Genomic DNA, 23,439 nt, shown 5'->3' with positions numbered 1-23,439 from the left:
ATCTTTAAAAGGATCTAATTCTGAACAAGGCTGAGAGCTTTCACCCTGCTCCTGCACTGAAATCAATCAACAGCGGGAAACTATGTCCCCTTATCAGAATAAAACGTATTTATTGTTCATATTATAGTAGCTCTTCAGGTCCCTGTCCCAGAACAAGGCCCCTCTGTCCTGGATACATATTCATGATCAAGAAACATTCCCTGCCCTGAAGAGATTGTAATCTAAATAGACAAAAAAGACAAAGGCTAGGAGGAAAGAAGTTATATTATTCCAATTTACAGGTGGCACAGAAGGATTGCGGGCTAGATTTTCAAAGGTATTTAGACACTTAAAGATGCATATAACCAGGATTTTCAAAAGCACTTAGCTGCATCTTTGGATGCCTAAATACCTTTGAAAATCCAGCCCTAAGGGTATGTCTACACAGCAAGATTATTTCAAAATAACAGCAGGCAGTTATTTTAAAATAGTGTCAAAACACTGTCAAGCTGGAAGACTTCTTGCTCTGATTCCTGTAACCCTCGTTGTACGAGTAGTAAGGGAAGTCGGAGGAACAGTGCTCTGTTTTGAAATAAGCGCTGTGTAGATGCTCCCAATTTCAAAATAAAATTTCAAAATACGCTACACAATTGATGTAGCTCAATTTGCGTATCTTATTTCAGGTTAAGCCCATGTTGTAGATGCACTCTATGGGTACGTCTACACTTGCTCCCTATTTTGAACTAGGGATGCAAATGTAGGCGACCGAAATTGCTAATGAAGCGTTACACCGCTCAACAGCTGTTTCGAAAGTGGAAGTGCGCGCCGGGACGCATTAGTTCGAACCAAATCCCTTGGTTCAAACTAATGCATCCCGGCGTGCACTTTCACTTTCAAAACAGCTGTTAAGCAAAGTAACGAGCCGGCGAGGTCATGCTAATGAAGGGAGGGATATTTAAATCCCCGCTTCATTAGTAATTTCTGTCACCTACATTTGCATCCCTAGTTCGAACTAAGGAGCAAGTGTAGACGTACCCGCTACGTGTTCTGTCCAATGTGGCAAAGCTGGAAACCAAATCTACTTTTCCAAAATTCCAGTCTAGTGAATGAATCACAAGACCATCCTTCAACCCTCTTTCAGGAGCACCTTGGCACCTTCCAGATACATGTTCAAATTCTATTGAACTTTATGGGCCTGACTTTTTGAATAGTTAGGCTTGCATAATGCAGCTGCCACTCTGCATAAACAAAGTAGGTAGTTGCATACTCATGAGGCTAATTATGGTCATTTACATATAATTTGGGCCTAGGAATTAGATGAGCAATGACGCTCACACATCACACAATAAAATCAGGCCCAGTCATTTTATTAAACATTTTGTGAGTGATAAAAACCCATGTACGTCTCTGAGCCTCCGTGCATGCTAGAAACATTTTTTTCTGCTAATTGGGATTTTTAATTCTGCACAGGTTGTTCCCTGATATTTTACCTACTCAAGGATTACAGTCTCTCTGGCATAGCAGGAGAGCATAGTGTGCAGCTGAGGCCAAGTTAAACTTATATCTTTTGTGATAAATCACTAGACGATTGAGATGTTTCACTTGGGATGAAACTGGTGTAGAAAATGACAGTGTTTACTCGCTGCCTCTGTCCATTGCCTTTGGACAGGTATTGAAATGCTTAAAAAGAGAGACTGTCTTCGCTAACAAGGCATTTTTTCCTTTGTTGTTTCATTCTGAAGCCTTTAAAAAGTCTTTATTTCCCTTCCTTCCCTCCCACTAAAGCCAGTTTTTCAGTCCACAGAAGACAACAGTTCCCATTCTAATCAAATATTCTTTCTGATCTATGGATGTTGGATTGTAATCTAGAATAAAAATTGCTAGTTTTAACATTCTCCTGTTTGGGGAGAATAACGGACTTTTCAGAGTCATTCTTCTGACTGCATGATGATTACACAGGACCTTGAATGACCTTCTCTAAATATTGACAGCTAATTACTTGAGCTGTTCTTCGCAGTGCATGCTAGAAACTATTTCATTGAAAATTTGTATTGAGCAACATACTATTTTTAACAGTAAGCTTAGTGCACTCTTACCTGAGTTTTGTCGGGGCAGAGTGACTCTATGGCTTTGCAAGAAGCTACAAAATATTATTAGGATCAGTTGAGACTTTTCCCCAGAAGTTTTTGTGAACAATGCAAATTGATGTTGTGGTTTGTTTTTGTCTTGTCTTCCTAGCTGGCACTACTGAGTTAGACAAAAAACCTGCTAAAGGGTAAATATTCGCAGCAGTGAAATGAATAGGAGATACATATGTATACACTAATCTCATAAACATTTTGCAGTTAACTGAGGACAGGATCCAGCCACCATGTCTTAGCAAGAAGCTTTTATAGTCTTTTATTAAGTATAATTTTCCCAAATGAAAGATTAGGGCTTAAGAACAACCTCCAACAAGCCACAGCTTTTATTAGTGATCTTCGCTTATGTCACATCTCAAATTATCTTCGTTAGCCACAAATGAAGCCATAAAGGCAGCTTTGCAAGCCGGATAACTGGTCATTTTCAGCAACGAAAGGGCACAGTGACGACAGTGATATTTAAAAAACAATCACCATAAGGAACATAGGCCCATGCAACGTAACATCTTCACTTGGCACGGGCTTGTGCAAATAATGTATTGTTGTTTTAGTCCACACTGGATTTTGACATTGAAACACAAAGAGAAATTTGAGCAGTCTAATAAACCTGTGAAATTCGGCCAAAGCCATGGAGTTTCAGTTGCTTATGTATCTGGGGACCTTGAATTTTGCAAGATGTTGATGTAAAAACTATCAATAAGCTTGAGTTGTCTCAGGTTTGTCTGCTTATTTCATTAACATCTAATATGATCATTTCTGTCGCTCCTGGACACTGTAACAGGTTGCAACAAAGATTCATTTTCACTCAAACATTAAAAAAGTAAACCAAGTAGAAATAATGAACAATAGAGATTCTAAAATAAATTAGAGAGAGTGCCTCTATTTGGAGCCATGCGGAAAAGATTGGACTGAAATGTGCCAAGCTCTGTATATCTAGCCAGGTAGAATGCTGACAAACTTGAGCTATGATAGATTGGCAAGGAGAGTACATAGGTGCTGGAAGTAGGGGGTGCTGTAATAGCTGCAGATGGAGACCCTCCAGCTGAGAATGCCCTGCCTCTGGTCTTGGGGATTGCTAGTAAATGTGCCTCACCTGGTCTGAATTTCAAGACTGCAATGCTGTCAGGAACTCGGGGGATCTCTGCCTGGTTCCTGAGTTGGCTATGAATGTTTCATCACTGTTCAAAAAGAATGAATTTGTTTTAATGCTCCTCTCAGATCTAGAGTGACCACATTGTTTAGCAAGATATCTTATGATCGATCATTTGCCCTTCTACTGGCAGGCAATTAAATAAGCCTCATACTACCCTGAAATACATAGGTAAGTGTTGTTATCCCCGTCTTATATATAGGCAAACTGAGGCACAGAGAAATTATGTGACTTGCCTAAGGGAATGCAGTGTCTCAGAGCCAGAGCCAGGAATTGATTTTCCAATTTTCAGTCGTACACACCAATTACCAAAACATATTCCCTTCTATGATTGCAAACCAAATAGAATTCTTTGTTCTCGGGACTGCATTGATTCTGCTAGCTTCCAAAGGTTCTGAAAGGTAGCCCACCCTGCTACTTGGGTCATGGCATTTCAACACTTCCATTGCAACCCTTTCTTCTAACAAAGTTAGCTCAGCCGTAACTTCGATCCCAAATTCTCTACTGGCCATTACACTGTTGTTCTGCTATCCCCATAGCCCGTGCACATCTGCATCAGTTAACCATGTCCTCACATACTGGTTAGGTAATCTTCAGAGTCCACCTGACTATCCATCTTCCTGTTTGTAGTCCTCCTCCCACCTTCCGACACGCACACATGCACACACACACACACACACACACACACCTACCCTTGCCTGCAGCCACTCCAAAATGACATGCCTAAAACCCATTCTTCAGCATGAGTTCCCTCATACACTGCTGAGGTAACTGACTGCTAATTCCTCATGGTGTACGGGGTAGAGATGAAGGGATAGCCGGATTTGGGAGTCACTGATATTGTAAAGGGATGGAGTAAGAAATAGAAAAATCATTTCTCTTTTAATCTGAGCTCTTGAGGAACAAACACACAAATGTAGTTGTCATTTTGTACTATAATAAAGACCCTTTTCTCTTTATTAACAACTTGCTGTGGAATAGGCTTGTTGCCTGTAGCAGGACACTGGAGCATAAGTGGCACTTAGCAGAAGGCAAAACCTTTAATGGGAAGAAAATGGAAAAATTGAATAATTGCAGAGGTCAGAAAAAATGGACAGCAATAAGCACTCAATTAGTGTTTTGTTTGTCAACAAAACCGGTTATCCAAAGCTCCATTGAAACAGAGGTCAGGAGTCCAAAAAACCCTTATTTCAAGCTGTATTAAGGACATGTCACTGAAAAGACTGCCATGTATTTATTTCCTTTCTCTGTAGATACTCCAAGCTGTCAGATCCTGCAAACTGGCTGAACATTAATGCCACAAATGGTCAGATCACTACTGCTGCTGTCCTTGATCGAGAGTCAGTCTACATTAAGAATAATGTCTATGAGGCCACATTCTTGGCGGCTGACAACGGTGGGCCCAAGCTTCCCATTGTTCATGCTTCAATAATACTCTAATGTGATGCATTAACAGGAATGATGCCCTGACAGAGTTGTCAGTATAAGTTATCTTTTTTCCCAGGTTTTATAGTTAAAAATGTGAAAGTGGGACAGGAAATTGCTGGAGTAAATTTAAATGTGCACAGCATTCAGAGAGTGTTATTAAGGGAAAGGGAGGGCAAATGGAAAATTGATTTGGGAAGTTCTGTGTAGCATTGTAGCCTATATCTAAGAATATACCAAAGGGGTAGGAGTTCAATGTGCTGCAAAACACACCGATCTTCATTATCATCCCAAAACTGCAGCTCAGAGCATGTAGGAATCGTTCCATCAGGAAATCAGAAACAATTTGAGGGGACAGAGGGAATGGTATTAAAAAGAAACTGACTTGCTTTAATGGTAAGATGCTGTAACTTTCTTAAAAACTGTCTGTCTCTGCTACTCTGATTCCGATCTCTCTGGCTGTGTCTAGACTGGCAAGTTTTTCCACAAAAGCAGCTGCTTTTGCAGAAAAACTTGCCAGCTGTCTACACTGGCTGCTTGAATTTCTGCAAGAACACTGACTTCCTACTGTCTGAAATCAGTGCTTCTTGCGGAAATACTATGCTGCTCCCGTTCGGGCAAAAGTCCTTTTGCACAAAGCTTTTGCGCAAAAGGACCAGTGTAGACAGCTCAGATTTGTTTTGCGCAAAAAAGCCCTGATCGCGAAAATGGTAATCGGGGCTTTTTTGCGCAAAAGCGCGTCTAGATTGGCACGGACGCTTTTCCGCAAAAAGTGCTTTTGCGGAAAAGCATCCCTGCCAATCTAGACGCTCTTTTCCGCAAATGCTTTTAATGGAAAACTTTTCCGTTAAAAGCATTTGCAGAAAGTCATGCCAGTCTAGACGTAGCCTCTGTGTATCTATTTACATTTCTAACGTGCCCCAGCCATCACCACAGAACTTAGGTACTAGTGGGCTTCAGTGTAGCTGGATTGCTGTGACTAGTACAATGTTTTGTCCTGGGAGACAAGGTGGCCAGAAAAAGGTACTCAGGGAGTGACTCACAGCTAAATACAAGGTGGAACAGATAAGGAATTAATATATGTTGTGAGAGATCATTCAAAAGGACATGCACAGTTAACACCTCTACTCATCTTCTTGAGGTATTAGGCTGGGGTCCTGAACATTTGTGCTTATTTGAGATAGCACAGCACTTATAATGAAATTAGTGGAGTCAACCCCAGTGTCCTGGCCCAATGCAAATTCAAGGGATTATATTCCACTGACCTACATTTCTCCTAGTTCCAAGAAGAGGCCAGACATGAGCAAAGGTAGCTATTTAATTTATTATTTCTTTTAGATTTGGTGCAGCCTCTATGGATGCCCATTCGAATATCTAGAGGGCTAGATTTGCAAAAGTACTGAGTTGGATAAGCCTCACTTTTAGGCCCCTAGAAAATCACAGGACCATGCTGTGAGTCACAAAGCCTGGCTCAGGCACCCAGGTGCCTTGTAATATGAAGTGGGAGACATAAGTGCCTTAGACTGTGATTCACAGAAGCCGGCATGCTAGGTTGGAAGCTACCTAAGCTAGACAGTGGGTGATGCTGACCAGAGGAGGGAGAGCAGGAAGGATATTAGTTAAACAGAAATTTAAAAGCACAACACCAAGGCTGTGTCTACACTGCCGCGATCTCGCGCAAAAGCAGCCGCTCTTGCGCAAAAACTTACTGCCTGTCTACACTGGCTGCGTGTTCTTGCACAAGTAAACTGATGTTCTAATGTATAAAATCAGGGCTTCTTGCACCAGAACTCTGATGCTCCCACTCAGGAATAAGCCTTCTTGCGCAAGAGCTTTTCCAGAAAAGGCCAGTGTAGACAGGCAACATGAATTTCTTGCACAAGAAAGCCCTATGGTTAAAATGGCCATCAGAGCTTTCTTGCACAAGAGAGCATCTACACTGGCATGAATGCTCTTGCACAAAAGCACATGCCAATGTAGACGCTCTCTTGCGCAACTACTTTAACACAAGAACTCTAGCGCTAAAGAGTTTTTGCGCAAGATCAAGCCAGTGTAGACGCAGCCCAAAAGTGAAAAGACACCATTACGGAGGCTCGACTGAAATACATACCCCAAATTAAAAAACAGAGTAAGTGAACCAAAAAAGTGCCACCATGGCTAAACAACCAAGTACAAAAAGCAATGAAAGACAAAAAAACTAAACAGTAATATGTCACCAGGACCAGATGGCATTCACCCAAGAGTTCTGAGGGAACTCAAATGTGAAATTGCAGAACTGCTAACTGTAGATTGTAACCTATCATTTAAATCAGCTTCCGTACCAAGTAGCTGACAACTGATGTTATGCCAATTTTTATAAATGGTAAAATTATTATAAATTAGAAAATTATTATAGATTATAAATTATTAAAAACTGGATGATCTCTCAAGGTCCCTTCCATTTCTAATATTCTATGATTCTGTGATAAAGGAGTTCAGCGGTGATTCTGGCAATTACAGGCCAGTAAGTCTAACTTCTGGGCAAACAGGTTGAATCTATATTAAGAACAGAATTGTCAGACACATCGATGAACATAATTTGTTGGGGAAAAGTCAACATGGATTCTGTAAAGGGAAATCATGCCTTACTAAACTTCTAGAATTCTTTGAGGAGGTCAGCAAGCATGCAGACAAGGGGGATCCAGTGGATATAGTGTACTTAGATTTTCAGAAAGCCTTTGACAAGGTCTCTCACCAAAGGCTCTTAAACAAAGTAAACTGTCATGGGATAAGAGGGAAGGTCCTCTCATATATTGAAAACAAAGAGTAGGAATAAATAGTCAGTTTTCAGAATGGAGAGAGATAAATAGTTGTGTCCCCCAGTGGTCTGCACTGGGACCAATCCTATTCAACATATTCATAAATGATCTGGGAGAATGGGCAAACAGTGAGGTGGCAAAATTTGCAAATGATAGAAAGTTACTCATGATGATTAAGGCTCAAGCAGAGTCTGAAGAGCAACAAAAAGATTTCACAAAACTGGGTGTCTGGGCAAAAAATGGCAGATTAAATTTGATGCTGATAAATGCAAAGTAATGCACATTGGAAAACATAATCCCAACTATACATATGAAATAATGGGATCTAACTTAGCTCTTACCACTCCAGCAGGAGATCTTGGAGTCATTGTGGGTAGTTCTTTGAAAACATCCACTCAATATGCAGTGGCAGTCAAAAAGTGAACAGAATGTTGAGAATCATTAAGAAAGGGATAGATAATAAGGCAGAAAATATCATATTGCCTTTATATAAATCCATACTGCATGCAAATGAATACTGCATGCAAATGTGGTCACCCCATCTCAAAAAAGATACATTGGAATTGGAAAAAGAACAGAAAAGTGCAGCAAAATGATTAGGGATATGGAACAGCTGCTATATCAGGAGAGATTAATAAAAGACTGGGACTTTTCATCTTTGAAAAGAGATGACTAAGGGAGGATAAGATAAAGGTCTATACAATCATGACTGGTGTGGAGAAAGTAAAGAAGGAAGTGTTATTCATTCCATCTGATAAAACAAGAACTAGGAGTCATCAAATGAAATTTAATAGGCAGAAGGTTTAAAACAAACAAAAGGAAATATTTCTTCCAAAACATACAATCAATCTGTGGAACTCTTGTGAAGGCCAAGACTGTAACAGGATTCATAAAAGAACTAGATAAGTTCATGGAGGGTTGGTCCATCAATGGCTATTAGCCAGGATGGACAAGGATGGTGTCCTTAGCCTCTGTTTGCCAGAAGCTGGGAATGGGCAACAGGGGATGGATGACTTGATACTTATCCATTCTGTCCTTTCCCTCTGGGGCATCTGGTTCTGGCCCCTGTGGGAAGACAGGATACTGGGTTGAATGGACCTTTGGTCTGAGCCAGCATGACCATTCTTATGTTCTGCTAGCCATTCTCAGCTCGGAACCCTTTTTGGTGTTAGGTTTCTCTTTTCCAGAAGGCAAAGGTTGGGAGTCAGGTGGGGGACAGGAGAACTCCCACAGAACTCACAGCCCAGGGGTTAGGGTACTGTCCTGGGGCTCTCCTATCTTATCTGAGTGCTCTAACCACCGGGCTATAGACATTTCTCTCTGCCCCAAATGGTTCTGTAACCTGCTTCACTTGTGGATAAAAACTTTGTTGTTTGCATGAGGGAAAGAGAGACCGCACGAGCATGGCAAAGACTCTGGAGCCTGGTGGTTAGAGAACTCACCCAGGTTGTGGGAAAATTACTCCAGTGATTTGTTAAGTGTCCAGTGTAACAGCTTCAAAGGGGATGGGGGCCACACCTCAGAATATCTCATAGCCCTGTAGCTAAGGTGCTCCCTGAGAGGTGTCCGGTCCTCTTCAGATCCCTTCCCTTCATCAGCTGGGGGCAAAGGGTGGGAATTCGAATCAGGGTCATCAATAGGGTTCCCTCTAAGCCATGCAGCTGTCTAATAAGTCCCGCGCAGGGGCACATGGCTGCTGCACATAGAGCTGCTATGGCCAGGGCAGCTCCCTGCTGGGGCCAGGGCAGAGACAACGCTCCTCCAGCCCCAGCAGCTGGGTCCTGGGCTGCAGCCCATAAAGCCCCTGTGTTCCAGGCCATCCCTTTCTGGTGGGGGTGGAGAGCAAGGTGGCTCTGCATTCTTCCATTTCTTCCCACCTCAGCTGGAGCTGCATCACACCAGTGCTGAGAAGCTCTGTCCCTGCACTGCCCTCACTTGGAGGCTCCGCCCCTGTGGCTCCCATTGGCTGGGACTCCTGGCCAATAGGAGCCGCGAAGGGTGGTGTCTGCAGGCAAGCATGTGGCAGAGCCATCTGTTCCCACCACCACCAAATGGGAGCTGCCAGAGCCCCAGAGCCCCAACCCTAACTCCGTCCCTCACCCTATATCCCTGCCCAGAGCCCTTATCCTGAGCCTGCTCTGCCACCTTTTCTCTCTCCTAAAACCCCCACCCCAACCCTGAGCCCCCTCCTGTACCCTAACGCCTGCTCACACCTCCCCCTCCCACCCTAGCCCCCTGCCCTGAGCCCACTTCTGCACTCCAAACCCCTTGGCCACAACTTGGAGCCCCCTCCTACACGCCAAACACCTCACACCCACCCCACACCAGAACCCACATCCCAACCAGAGTGTTCATCCCCCCCCAACGAAGAGCCCCCTCCCAGTCTGAATCCCTCAACCCCTCCCCCCCATAGATGGTTCATTTGCAGACACTCCTTTAAAAGTCAACTGGGAGGGAGCTCTTTGGGCTTTTACGCCCCTTCTCATCTCGCTGAGGTCTTGGGAGGCTGCCAAGTTACTATTTCCCCTCCCCCCCATGATACCTTTGAAGAAGATGCCAGGCCTGGCTGCCAATTCCCTAATCAGATGGGACCCACCTCTAACATCCGCATGGCAGCAGCACTCTTTTCCCTGCAACAGTCTCTGCTCAACTCCAGCTGCAGTACAAATCCCAGAGCCCTTTCTATGATTCTCTCTCCCCCATAGCCTGACATGACATGTCTGAAGCTGACAGGATAGGCAGCAGCCAGCCAGGGCCCGACCATCCTCCCTGGAAGAGAGGGAAAAGGAGCCACTCTTCATCCTTTTTGTCCCAGATCCCAGCTTAAGCTGACATATACACTTTGGCCAAAGTCTAGTAAAGCACTTAAGCATGTGCTTAACTTTAAGCACGTGAGTGAGTAAATGGGACTGATCATGTGCTATGCTGAATCAGGACCGTGGCCTGCATGTCAGCTTAGGTTTGCAATGCCGGTTGGGATCCTTCAGTCTAGAAGCCCCTATATAAAATATAAGTGCTTTCACACAGAGATGAGCTTGCTTCCCAAGCTCTCCTCCAGGTAATGCCAGTTGTAGTGTATGCGGCTATGTCTAGACTGCATGCTTCTTTCAGACGATGCTTTCCAGAAGAGATCTTCCGAAAAAAATTCTTCCGAAAGAAGGCATCCACACTGCCAAAGAGCATCGAAAAAGCGATCTGCTTTTTTGAAAGATAATGTCCACACTGAATGGACGCTATCTTGTATTTAAGCTGTGATCACTATGGACAGAATGGTCACCAGGGCACCTGTGCTTTTTCCTCTTCCCTCTTCTTTTGAAAGAACTCCCTCTTCCCCAGCCACACACGCCTTTTTCTGAAAGAGCTCTTTTGGAAAAAGGCTTCTTCCTCATAGAAAGAGGTTTACCAATGTTGGGAAAACCCCTCTATTCTTTCAGGGAAAGAACGCGATTGCAGTGTGGACGTAAGTGAAGGGTGTTTTTTTTTTTTTTTTTGGAAAAACAGCTGTTTTTCTGAAAAAAAAACCTCTGTAGTATAGACATAGCCTGGGTCACAGCAAGGGAAACAAGCAGAGCTGCTTAGAGAGCTTTGATATTGTTAATTAGTGCACTAATGGGCAAACCCTGCCTCCGTCCTGTGGCTGCAGCAGAACCTTCAGAGTTCCACAGCTTGACAACGGGGCAGGATTATGTGAGCTCTCACAGTTAGTATTCACTGGTCCTGCCTTAGAATCATAGAATCCTAGAATCCTAGGGCTGGAAGAGTCCTCGGGAGGTCATCAAGTCCAGCCCCCTGTCCAAAGCAGGACCAACCCCAACTAAATCAACCCAGCCAGGGCTTTGTCAAGCCGAGACTTAAAAACCTCTAGGGATGGAGATTCCACCACCTCCCTAAATAACCCATTTCAGTACTTCACCACCCTCCTAGTGAAATAGTTTTTCCTAATAGCCAACATAGACCTCCCCCACTGTAACTTGAGACCAATGCTCCTCTTCTGCCATCTGTCACCACTGAAAACAGCTTCTTTCTTTCCTCTTTGGAACCCCACTTCAGGAAGTTGAAGGCTGCTATCAAATCCCCCCTCACTCTTCTCTTCTGCAGAATAAATAAGGCCAAATCCCTCAGACTCTCCTAGTAAGTCATGTGCTAATCATTTTGATTGCTCTCTGCTGGACCCTCTCTAATGCATCCACATCCTTTCTGTAGTGGCCACAATACTCCAGAACTGGACACAATACTCCAGATGTGGCCTCACCAGTACTGAATAAAGGGGAATAATAACTTCTCTAGATCTACTGGAAATGCTCCTCCTAATTCACCCTAATATGCCATTAGCCTTCTTGGCTACAAGGGCACACTGTGGACTCCTTCACGGAGGATTCCCTGTAGACTAGCTCATAGCACTTCTTGTGAGGCAAGCTAGGAGCTCTGGGTGACCTTTGGGCTCCACAGAAGTCTGAGGCTAATGTGGTGACGATCAGGACTCCCTTGTGCTAGATCTGCTGTACATTTGCCTTTTAAATCAAAATAGACAAGACAGACAAAGGAAGGCTCATTAGCCACTGAGAGATTAAGGAATTTGCCAAGGGTCACATAGAAAATCTGTGGCAGAGTTGGAAATTGAAGTCTCCTGAGTCCCACAACTGTGCCTGAAATGCAAGACCAACCTTCCTCACTAAAGGAAGGGACATGATTCCTCCCTGCTGCCCCCACCAGGGTTCCTACCACTACACCCAGCAATTCAGTTGGATACTGATGGAACATTAGGAGCACTCTCATTTAATATCTGTTCTACTGATAAGGAAAAGCTGCCCATATAGCACCTTCTTTCGAGCCATCTTTCGGCAGCTCTGAGACCTGAAATTTGGATGAATTTCATTACCTTAAAAAATTAATCTGTAGCTGTTCTATTGCAGCCTTCAAAATGCACGTACACCACCACCCCACTTAAAATTCTCTTTCAAGTGCTTAGGGTAATGGCCTAAGTTTTGTCCAAGTTAATAGATTCCTTTCAGATTTCTCCCCAAGTTCCATGTGCTGTGTCATCCTACACTTTATCAAAGCAGGTTTGAAGGATTTTTTTTTCCTTTCCCTGAAGAAAGAAACAACATTCTGTTTGGTAAATCCTTTTGGATATCCTCTGTATGCGATTAATAAGCTGTTCCACTGACTAGCTCGTAGGACAAGATTTCTCCCTGAACTACCATAAGGAGCTGTTCACACAAGAGCAAAAAGTGCAGCTTCTGTTAAAAAAAAATCAGAATAGTTTAATATTTCTATTTCAAGTTGTTTCCTTTTTCAGCCTTCCCTCTGCTCCATCTAGTTCCATATGCTTCTGAGGGGTATCTCTTAGATTGTCTGCTGTTATAAAGTGATAAAGAGGAGTGGATGGTTCCCCAGCATCAGACTCAGTTTAATTTCTTTCTGCTAGTACTTGTCAGCTCAGTGTTACAAGAGAAATGGCCTTGTACATAGGAGGGCAGTTTAAAGGCATTTCCTTTCTCCAGAATGAAGAAAACCCACCTGGCACCAGATCTATGTATTCTCTAGAAAATCCCTACAATGAAATGATAATGGGGAAGCATCACATTTTTGCATGACTCCAGAAGCTGCCACCAGTGTCCAAAGCTTTTCCAATATCTTGATGCTGCTAGCTAGAGCAGGCCTTTCAGAGCACCCATTACTATGAAAAAGGAAAAGTCGATGGTCAATTGCACTGTGGGTAGACGTAGAGTTGTCCCCTCGACTCCTGCATTTATAGGTTCGAAATCTTTTCCATACCACGGTGGTTCTCAACTCGTTTCAGTCTACGGACCACCAGGCCGATCAAAACATTTTCGTGGACAACCTCCTTTTTGAGACATGATAAAAAAGCAACTGCTCAGCACAACGGCGGCAGCTACACTGACGCTCAGAGCCTCAGATGGAAGTTACTGGCAACACAAAGCAGTTGTGTCCTAGGTGACGCTATGGATGACGCGCCGCGTGCTTTTGAATACAGCGTAAAACAGCCTAACAGTGGCGCCTGCTCACGCCATGTGACTTTGGACAATGTTCCTGTGGACCATCGAAAAAGTCACCATGGACCACCAGCAGTCCATGGAGCACTAGTTGAGAACCACAGCCATGCCAGCTCATTTCTGTTTTAACTTTCAGGCTTTGTTTACATTACATGGAAGATCACCATTCCCACAATCAATCTTCCAGTGTTTGATTTAGCAAGTCTAGTTAAGACTCTCTAAATCAAACTCAGAGGGTGGCCCCACCAGTGTCTGGTACTCCTGCTTTTGCTCCTGTCAGCCTTCTGCTGTGGGGATGCTGTCAACCTTGGCTGCAGCTAAGCCAACTCCAGCTCCGTATTCTACATAGCTGAAGTTAAGTACCTTATGCTGAGCTGCCAGATCTAGTGTAGACATGGCCTCAGATCAAGCCAGAGAGTCTGACTCTCCACTGAAGTTAAATGAGCTGGTTTGATTTATGCCAGCTGAGGATTCAGCCCCATGAAGCTTGTGGGATATTAACACCTCCCTGCTCTTTCCCCTAGTGTAGCTGAAGCAATTGTTGTTTTGATAAAGGAAATTGCTATAAATTGTTTTTATTGTTATTATGGCTGTTTTAATCTCTCCTGGGTGTGCTCCCTAATGCATTTCAGGGACATCCAGAACCAGCTAACAAACTAAATGGGCACCGAGTTACCCACTTGCTTGCATCTGTCAGCATCTTTGTATGTACTTGCAAGGGTTGGTTTTGCAGGTGCAAATACTGATTATTTCAGCTGGTCCTGTATTGCTGCCTCCAGCTGTTGGAAACTTATTTTAAAAGCCCTTTAAAAATACATCCCTAAAGGTACAGAACCACCTGTAGAGTCTGTAGTCAGTCCTGAAGATATTCTGGACATCAGAAAAAAATCACCTACACTTTTCCACAGAAGATACTAATAATGACTCTGTTTCATGTACAGCCTTAGTAGCCCCATGGGCTTTGCCCTTCTCTGCAGCAAACTCTGTGGCTGATTAAGGATGTTTGTTCTAAAGGGAGACTTATGCATCAGTCCATGGGTAAAAAGAATGGTGTCTGCAATAACAGGTTGGAAGGGAGAATGCAAGAATCATGGGAAACGGATTTTCAGGGCTCCTCCAGAGACTTTGAGCCCTTCAGTCACAAAAACAACAACAACAACAAAAGGAGCATTAGAGGGAAGTCCTAAACAAACAGAAAGCATCATGGAATGATGGAAAAAGTGGTCTGTGTTTAGTTTGTTTTATGCCAGCACTAGGAAGAAGGGACTGTGAATTGAAAATATACGCTTAAAAAATTACTGAGGCAGAGCAGTTTGAGGAAATAGGTAGTGTAGAGGCCTGGAACAAAACTGCCCGCAGTGCAGGGACGGGGGGAAATGAAAAACACTGAACCATTGAAAAGAAAACTAGCTGATTTTCTTGCTAGAGGGACGGTTACTGAAGCGTGCCAGGCTAGGAAAGCAGAAGAACCAGCTATTTGCAGAGGATTTTACAGGACGGTGACAGCTTTTAATCTTGAAAAGTGAAACAAAAACTAAGAACCTGATCCAGATAACTTTACATGACTGAACCTTACTCTGGCAAATAGTTCAGCTCAAGTCAATTTGGATTACTCATCTGAGTAAGGATTGCAGGACTGGCACCTCTGTGTCAGAAAGATAAGCAGCACCCCTGCTATTTGGAGCAAGGTTTAGAATTGAAAAGGAGGAGGATATATTTAGTGGGACTATCTATTTTTGTATGGTTCTGGGGAATCAGAATGTGTTTTTGTGACAATCACCATCTGGACCAACATACTGGAGATTGAACCAAGCACTTGAAAACTAAACACAGGTGTCTTTCCAGCTTTAACTAAAAATATAAGAATGACCATGCTGCCAGTATCCTGGCTCCCAACAATAGTCAATGTCAGATGCTTCAAAGGGAGTGAACAGAACAGGAAATTATCGAGCGACTGTTCTCCAGTTCCAGCATCTGGCAGTCAGAGGCTATGTGTGTAAAAGCCATAACTAACCCCATATCACCTGTGGATTGGACAGAGTGAGCCACATATCACCTCCCAATCAGTGGGTTACACTTCATTTCCTCCTTGCTCCCACCATCTGTTTTTCCTTTCTTGGTTTTTCCCCCTCTGTCGTGCTGCAGACTTCTCCTTCTCTCCTCCCAAACAGAAATTGGCAAAAACTATTTAACTTCACCTTTCTACTGGTTTCATTGTTGAACAAAATGAGATCTAGATCCTGGGTATGGTTTAGCAAAATGAAAACATAACCCAATTTTGCAGCAGGAAACCATTGCAGGTTAAGCCCTTGTCTACTGAAATGGGTCAACCCTGAAACCATGTATTTGAATGTCTCCACACTTTGAGGTTTTGAAAAAAAGGAGACCTGGATCCTGAGCTTTGGCTCTGTCAAATCAAGCACTCTTGCCCAATTCTAAACATCTCTGTCCCCCTACCAGCCAAACACTACAAATAGCTATAATGTTAACTCTTTCTCCCTCTTACTGAGTGCAGGACTGGCAAAAGACTTCAGTGGGCTATGGGTAATGCAGGGGGGAGAGGCTAGCTCTGGGCCCCTGGAAGGGGTGGGGCCTTGGGCGGAAGGGGTGGAGCTAAGGGCTGGCTGCACTACCAGGACTGTACCTCGCAACGCTCTAGTGGTGACTTAAAGGACCGGAGCTCTGGGCCCTTTTAAATCTCCAGGCTCTGGGATAAGTGCCCCTTATGTTCCCTCTGTCAGCAGAAAGAGCACCATTTCAGGAGAGCAGGGGTTCAGCAGCCATGTGTACCGGGATGTGGTTTGCTTTTCTTCCCGTTCCCCTGATGATAAGGGAGCGAGGGAAATGTAGCTGGATTCCATGAATTACTGTTCATGGAATCCAACCCTCTCCCTTCACCAGCCAGGAGTGAATCCAAGTACTTTCCCCTCGCTCCCTGATAATCAGGGGAATAGGAAGATAAGCAAGACGTATCCTGGTACACATGGCTGCTGCCCTCCTGCTCTACCGAAATGGCACCCTTGGTCAGTGGCCCCGACTGAGTCACTTGACTGCCCATTATGATGAGGGCACACTGGCTATGTTTACACTACAGAGTGTCCAAACCTCAAGTGTGTTTTTGTGCAAGAAAATTTACACACAGAAAATTGTACAAGAAAGTTCTTGTGCAAAAAGGTGTGTGGATGCTCAACAGGGGTTTCTTGCACAAAAATAGCCTATCAGAAAAAGCACAGGTGCTGTGATGGCCATGCTGTGAACGGCAATCAGAACTTTCTTGCACAAGAGTATCCATGGAGTGTGGGCGCTCTCTTGCACAAAAGCACATCGCTTTTGGAATGCGCTTTTGAGGTGTGGACGTGCTTTTGCGCAAAAAGTTTTTGCGGAAGAGCTCTTCTGCAAAAAGCTTCTTGCGCAAAAACCCTGCAATGTAGACAAAGCCGCTGTAACTTCACAATTTACCTGGGTGTTGTGTAACATGGAATCTAGTGCAAAACCATGGAACTGCACCGTTTTACTCAAACCAAACAGCATTTTTCTGGTGCACTTGGAAAGTTTTAATGATACAGCTCACCAGATTTCACACCAGGACAAAGGAAATGGCTAGGGATGTAGGGGGGGAATTGAAAAAAGAAATCCGCCTGACTTGATCTGTGTGCTGTGGAGCTATAAGGTTTTCCAAGGGCATGGAAGTTAGCAAAATAGTGCATGCCTCTTCTTGTGCTGTATTTGTCATGCCTCGTTTGAATCTGCCTCTCCCGTTCAGGTATCCCCCCGGCAAGTGGCACTGGCACGCTGCAGATCTATCTAATTGACATCAATGATAATGCTCCGGAGCTGCTGCCAAAAGAGGCGCAGATCTGTGAAAAGCCAAACCTGAATGTCATCAACATAACAGCCGCAGATGCTGACATCGATCCAAATGTTGGGCCCTTTGTCTTCGAGCTGCCAAGTGTGCCATCTGCAGTCAGGAAGAACTGGACCATAACAAGGCTAAATGGTAAATGGGGCAGGCAATCTTGTGGACATTTGGAGTCCTGTGCACTAATGAGGACCATGTACAGTTTCAAACTTCCCTGCTTCTTCATCTGATTTTTTTTAAAACATATTATCACCAACATTATAGACAAGATAGCTAATCAGAAATGATTTGTATCAGACCTGTAGCATCAGTCTAAGCACTTTGGCACTTGGCTTTTTTAATGCAGTTCATAATTATGAACAGTTATCAGAACTGAACTGGATATAAATCATCCGGAATAGCCAAGGGGAAAAAAGCTATTATCAGTCTTCCTTATGTTACAATGTAATTGTCATGAGCCACAATCACGATCAATGTTCATTTCTCTGACCATAATTGCTTAAAGGCAGCCTTTTAATTTACCGTGGAACCAGGCGGGCTAGGTAAGTGTGAAGATTGCCAGGATGTGAAGGATTTTTAAATCGGGGCGTGCAACCTCCATCGACTCTAATTGGCCCACTTATTGGCAGTTTCAGCATAGAAGGACCTCTTATCTTAAAAGCTGATCCCTGCAAGCCAGGTTTGAGCCACTCTGGCCTGAGAAAGCATCTTGTCCTGTACTTGTTCAGTGGCTTATTCAGGGATTCAGACTTGGTCTACACATAAATGTCAGGGTGACATGGCCATGAAAACAGAAGAACGCTTCTGTCTATGCAATTGCGGTTGCTCAGGGATGTGGGGTGACATAGTGACAGAAAAAGCCCTTCCATCGGTGTAGATTGCAGCTACACTATGACATTTCACCACATTTCTATGGCACTATGAGGTAGTCTCCATAGTGTAGGCATAATCTCAGTCTCCTATACTGCCATTCCAGCACTTCTCACAGTCATTTGATGTGTGTCAATAGGAAGGAAAGGAAGAAAGAAATAAGATGCTAGGATGCCTGGATAGGGCTGTGGAAAAATATTGGGGCAGGATACAATGTTCCCTCAAATTATTTCCATCTGTGTGCAGAATAAATTATTTTACATGCACCAAGGTATGTGCAGATGTGCACCGCTCATAGAAACATGGTATGAGCATTTTACCAGCAGGGCAGCATTTGAAACGCTCCTGGGTGGCTGCTTAAGCACACAACTTACAGAGAACACTGGGATAGAGCATGTGCAGAGCCCCAGCATAGTGGGTACAGCCCAGAATTGGGGAGGTACAATTTTACTGCTAATTTCCCAACTCTCTCCAGCCAATTTCAACGTTATCATCTGTGCTTCACTATTTCACCATTTCTTTGCCCTCCATTTTTAAATTCAAACAACTGGTTTATTAATGCCATCAAACAGAGTTCATAGGTATAGTGAACTGGCATTACTTTGACATGAGGAATGTGTGATACATCTTGTTCATCTTGGCAGGCTCGCCATGCAACCAGATTTTAGGGCAGTGGTCGCCAAGCTGGGGCCGAAGGGCTGCATGCAGCTCATTGGGGTTCTGTGTGTGGCCCACAAGACATTTTTACTGTTGTCCTCACACAGGATTGCCAGATTCTGCTGGTTTTCATCTGCATAGTTTTTTTTTTCATACTGGTGTTACAAAAGTGGCGCGCATGCAAAGCAAGGGCATGTAAAATGAGGTGTGTGCTGATTGCACACAACACTGACTGTGAGAACATACCCTCCCGCTGCAGCCAATCAGAGCACTGCACACTCCACATAATCAGAGCACGGTTTAATCTGCACACTCCACAAAATCTAGGTACACAAGTGCAATTAGCGAAACTACCCTATCCTGAGAGATCGTCTTGGTTACGACAGTCTTGTGGCTCATTGAGACGAAGGAGGGCCACTCATGCAGCCTGCTCACTTGCCTCAGTTGCCCCTCGCTGCTTTAGGAAACAGCCTGAAGCTCAAGTGGTTCAGATGTGGAGTAGGCTATTGTAGCCTAATCAGCCTTTTCCTCTGAGCTAATCTGACAGTAAAGTTTCCAGTGTATTAATATTGGTTTTAGTACCCCTGTCAGATCTGCAGTCACCTGTCTGTCTGCCTGTTTCTATTTCCCTCAGGTGACTATGCCCAGCTCAGTTTGCGAATAATGTATCTGGAAGCTGGCATGTATGATGTCCCAATTATCGTGACGGATTCAGGGAACCCTCCCTTGTATAACACTTCCATCATTAAAGTGAAGGTGTGCCCGTGCGATGAGAATGGAGACTGCACTACCATCGGAGCTGTCGCTGCAGCTGGGCTGGGAACTGGTGCCATCATAGCCATCTTGATATGCATCATTATTTTACTAAGTAAGTGTGGCAGCAGGCAACACATGTGCAGAGATCTTAAACCAGAATAATTTGGATTGAAAATGCCAAGAGAAACGTGACACTGAGCGGTTAAGTGACTTGCCCAAGGTCCCACACCAAAGGTGTTGCAGAATACATGAAAGCACCCAGATCACCCACTTGTCTGTTTGTCTATGATGCATGTAGGTTGCTGCTCATAGCATTTAGAAACCAAATCCCTGACTGCCGGTTCCTGCTGTATCCAATGCACCAGTGCAGCCTGTTTCAGGTTTCAGAATGACAGCTATTCCCATCGCTTGTAAAAATTCAAGCTTGAAAAACACTCGGGAAAGATAGTTTAAACCTACGTGAAGTTTTTTAAGACAAAGACATAAACACACACCTCTGCAAGCTGGCTGAACCAAGCAAAATACAAATGTTCCAGCTCACAGTTTTAAGGGGGCGAGTGCACAAGTAGATCCATTCTTTGCAGCATGCATTTGTATATACCTTTTTTTGGAAGGGAAATTCTTTTCATAATGGAATTAAACTTCATATATCTGGCAAATGATTAAACTGCCTGCCCCAGAATTTTACAGGTATTTATGCGTTACACCATTCAGCATTGCAACACCTAACTGATTTAGGAGACTAAATCTAGACACTCCTAAGTGCCTAAGTCACTTTTGAAAATGAGAATTGGGGTCCTAAGTCAGATTGGGTATGTCTACACTACAAAGTTAGTTCGAACTAGCGCTGTAGTGTAGACGTACCCTTAGGCTGAGTAAAGCAACTCCTAAATACTTGTAAGCACTTGGCTTTCTATCTACTATCATTTACTTCTCATGCTAGCTAACCACTTTCATTCATTTGCAGAGGTACTATTTTGGGGAGGGTTCTAGGAATGGCAAAAACAGAGTTCTGTCCCTGTAGTGTATTCTAATTCAGGTTCTCGTACATCCTATATCACTTCAGTATTTGAGCAAAGTTGTTATATTGCTAGCAAGAAGCATTTGCTCATCACAGGACTGCTAAAAGAGTTAAGCAAGGCTGTATCGCAGTGGTTTAAGTGGAAGAGGCCCTGTCTTTAGCAGCGGTGTCATTTGTGGGCTTTCATCAGCACTATACTAAATGTATACGCATTTAAAAATAAAAATGATATCATTATAACTTCAAGCAGGAGTTGGCACAGTAGGGACGGATAAAAAGAAGCACTGAAATGTACAGCGAGGTAAATATTCATCAGGAAACACAGGATGAAACTGTGGGACTCCCATTAAAGTTAATGGGAGTTCTGGTGCTAAATCACACTTAATATTTACCCCCAATGTGTTTAAATGGAAAGCAGGCAAAGCAATTTATGCTGTGAATGCTGCCTAATATATATATGTATGCTACGGTACATTAGGAGAGTAGGGTACCATTGGCCATACACTCGACTATAGGGCTTGAGTTTCAGTGATGGAAATACATAGTTGTATATATACTTTATACATGTGAATGCCAAGATGGAGGATTAAAGCAGGGTTATTTGCATCTGCACATACCCTGCTCTGCACCTAACTGTCCACGGGTGTATTAAAAATTTCTCATGAAGGTGTGGTATTTGTATAGCAAAACGTAATGCACATTTATCACACTCATCTCTGAAAAGCTGTCCCTTATTATCTACACAGAGTACAAAGAACAAGCTGGTCCCTACTTCTAATTTTTGTGATGCTTTTTTATAGTCGCCTCTTCCAACAGAAGCATAAGTTGCAAGCACAGGTAGCTGCACTTGCATTTGCACATTGTGACAGACAGTGGCGTGTCCAGGCACAGTGCCATTGCGTGGAGCTTGGCTGTCCTTTGTAATCGGCAGGTGTGCTTTTCGCAGGTGCATGCTGTGTGCGCGTATCAATTATGCAGACCTGATTTACGTTCCATCAGATGAAATGTTGGCCTGGAATCCTGATTTCATAAAAAAGAATGAGGGCATAGTAAAACTTTGCACCAGAAGGAACAGAAGCAATAGACCACAAGACTTCCTTTTGCTGCCTCCTTTATAAATCCAACTGGAAAGTGTGATTTATACACTTGAAAATTCTATTGACTAAAATTAACTTCAGCTGACAGACACTTGATTTAAGATATTCCTTTTTCATTGTCAGATACATTAGCCCATTTTAAATTATGGTTTTTATTACAAAAGCTTATTTTTACATTCATTGTAATTCTAATTGACTTTTTTATGTTCAAGAGCTGCAAAGGCTTCTATCAGTGATGAAAAATGTAATTTGCGATGAGAAGAGCTTTTCAGTTACATCGTACTACTGTCTCACCTCTTTAAAAATAAAGATATAGTTTATGCTATGACCTCTAGACGATGATGTGGGAAAAGGCCCATGTGATTTTTTTGATCTGTAATTCGTTTTGGAGTCAGGCAGGTCAAGCTTTAAAAGTCAGACCAAGAACTAGGATCCACTAGTTGCGGCTGCAAACAGTAGAAAGTTTCTTTTACTTTGGTGCAGTGTTGTTGGGGTTTTTTCCCCATTCATACCTGACATATTACTGCCAGGATAACACATCTGAGGAAAGAATGATGCTATAAAAAAATCGTGAAGGGTGAAGACAATAGATTTCAAGAAAAACTACATTCAGAGTGAAAATGGGTTTAACAGCAGTAATACAGCTTCCCATTCTGTCTGGTGAATAAAAGAGAGAGAGTGCATGCACGACATCTGCTATTGACACTTTGAAGGTCTTTTTTTCAAGGTAGCAGTAAAGGCATTAATGGCACCATTTTTCTAAAACGCAATGGAAAAGTAGCATTAAAGAAAAAAACCCTGCTAACCATTATAATATTGTCTTTGTGTGCCAGGCAGGAAGCTAGTTGTGAGAGGTTTGGGGGGGGGGGCGTGAAAGGCAATAAAAGACTTCAATCATCTGCTAAATAGTCAAGAGGTTTTACATCAGAGGTAAGAGTTAAATTTTTTTTAAAAAAAAAATTGTATTTTACTCCAGAACAGATCTGGGATACACTGTAAAGAAATGTGGAACTATCTGAAAACAGTTCTGTTAGCTAGCAGGCAGGGATGGCAGCCAGTTGGCACACAATGGCAGTAATTAGTTGTCCAGTCCTCTTCTATTCACTTCAGTGAATTCTTGTTGGGTATAAATACTGTAGTGCATAGAAGAAAAGAAAGAGGAAGAACTCAGATCTTCCTAACCACTTTAGATGAAAGGATGTCAGCTAGCTTGCCTTGATTGCAAGTCCCTTGGAGTCCACCCACCCCAAGTTTGTCTCATTTTCCCTCTTGTGCTCAGTGAAGTGATGCTGAGGCACCACAAAGAGACAAGGAACAAAAATGTTTTAAAAATCACAATGAGACAGTTCAAAATATGAAATGTTCATTCCTATCTCTGAGCTAAATACCCAGGGAGCACTAGAGCAGCCAAATAGAATTTGAAAACCCTGCATTCTCTCTGCAGGGCTCTTCACTTGGGAAAAAGATGTGTTCTTAAGTCATGCTAGCTAACATGGGGTAAATCCTTGGTGAAGACAAGGTGATCTGTGGTTTTAACATGAGTTAACAGGGTGAGGCAAAGACTAGAGGGAGCCTAGTCTGGTTAGCTGAGTCTGCTTACTCATGTTAAAACTACAAGCTGCCTTGTTTTCACTGGAATTTTACGTCATGCTAGTTAGCACGTGGTAGC

General features: G+C 43.3%; 1 protein-coding gene across 1 annotated transcript in view; it reads left to right on the top strand.

Annotated features, from left to right (window-relative positions):
• Positions 1-23,439, top strand: part of CDH4 (cadherin 4) — an 809,637-nt gene that overhangs the window by 771,484 nt on the left and 14,714 nt on the right. Inside the window, exons 11-13 of the mRNA XM_075901106.1 lie at positions 4,524-4,666; positions 17,274-17,507; positions 19,531-19,764. Of these exons, the coding sequence (XP_075757221.1) occupies positions 4,524-4,666; positions 17,274-17,507; positions 19,531-19,764 (611 nt within the window). The remainder of the gene's footprint in view (positions 1-4,523; positions 4,667-17,273; positions 17,508-19,530; positions 19,765-23,439) is intronic.

Source organism: Pelodiscus sinensis, chromosome 18 (genome assembly GCF_049634645.1).
Source record: "Pelodiscus sinensis isolate JC-2024 chromosome 18, ASM4963464v1, whole genome shotgun sequence".
NCBI classification, from domain to species: domain Eukaryota; kingdom Metazoa; phylum Chordata; order Testudines; family Trionychidae; genus Pelodiscus; species Pelodiscus sinensis.
Note: the sequence above shows the minus strand (reverse complement) of the source record. Positions and strands in the feature narration are given on the sequence as shown.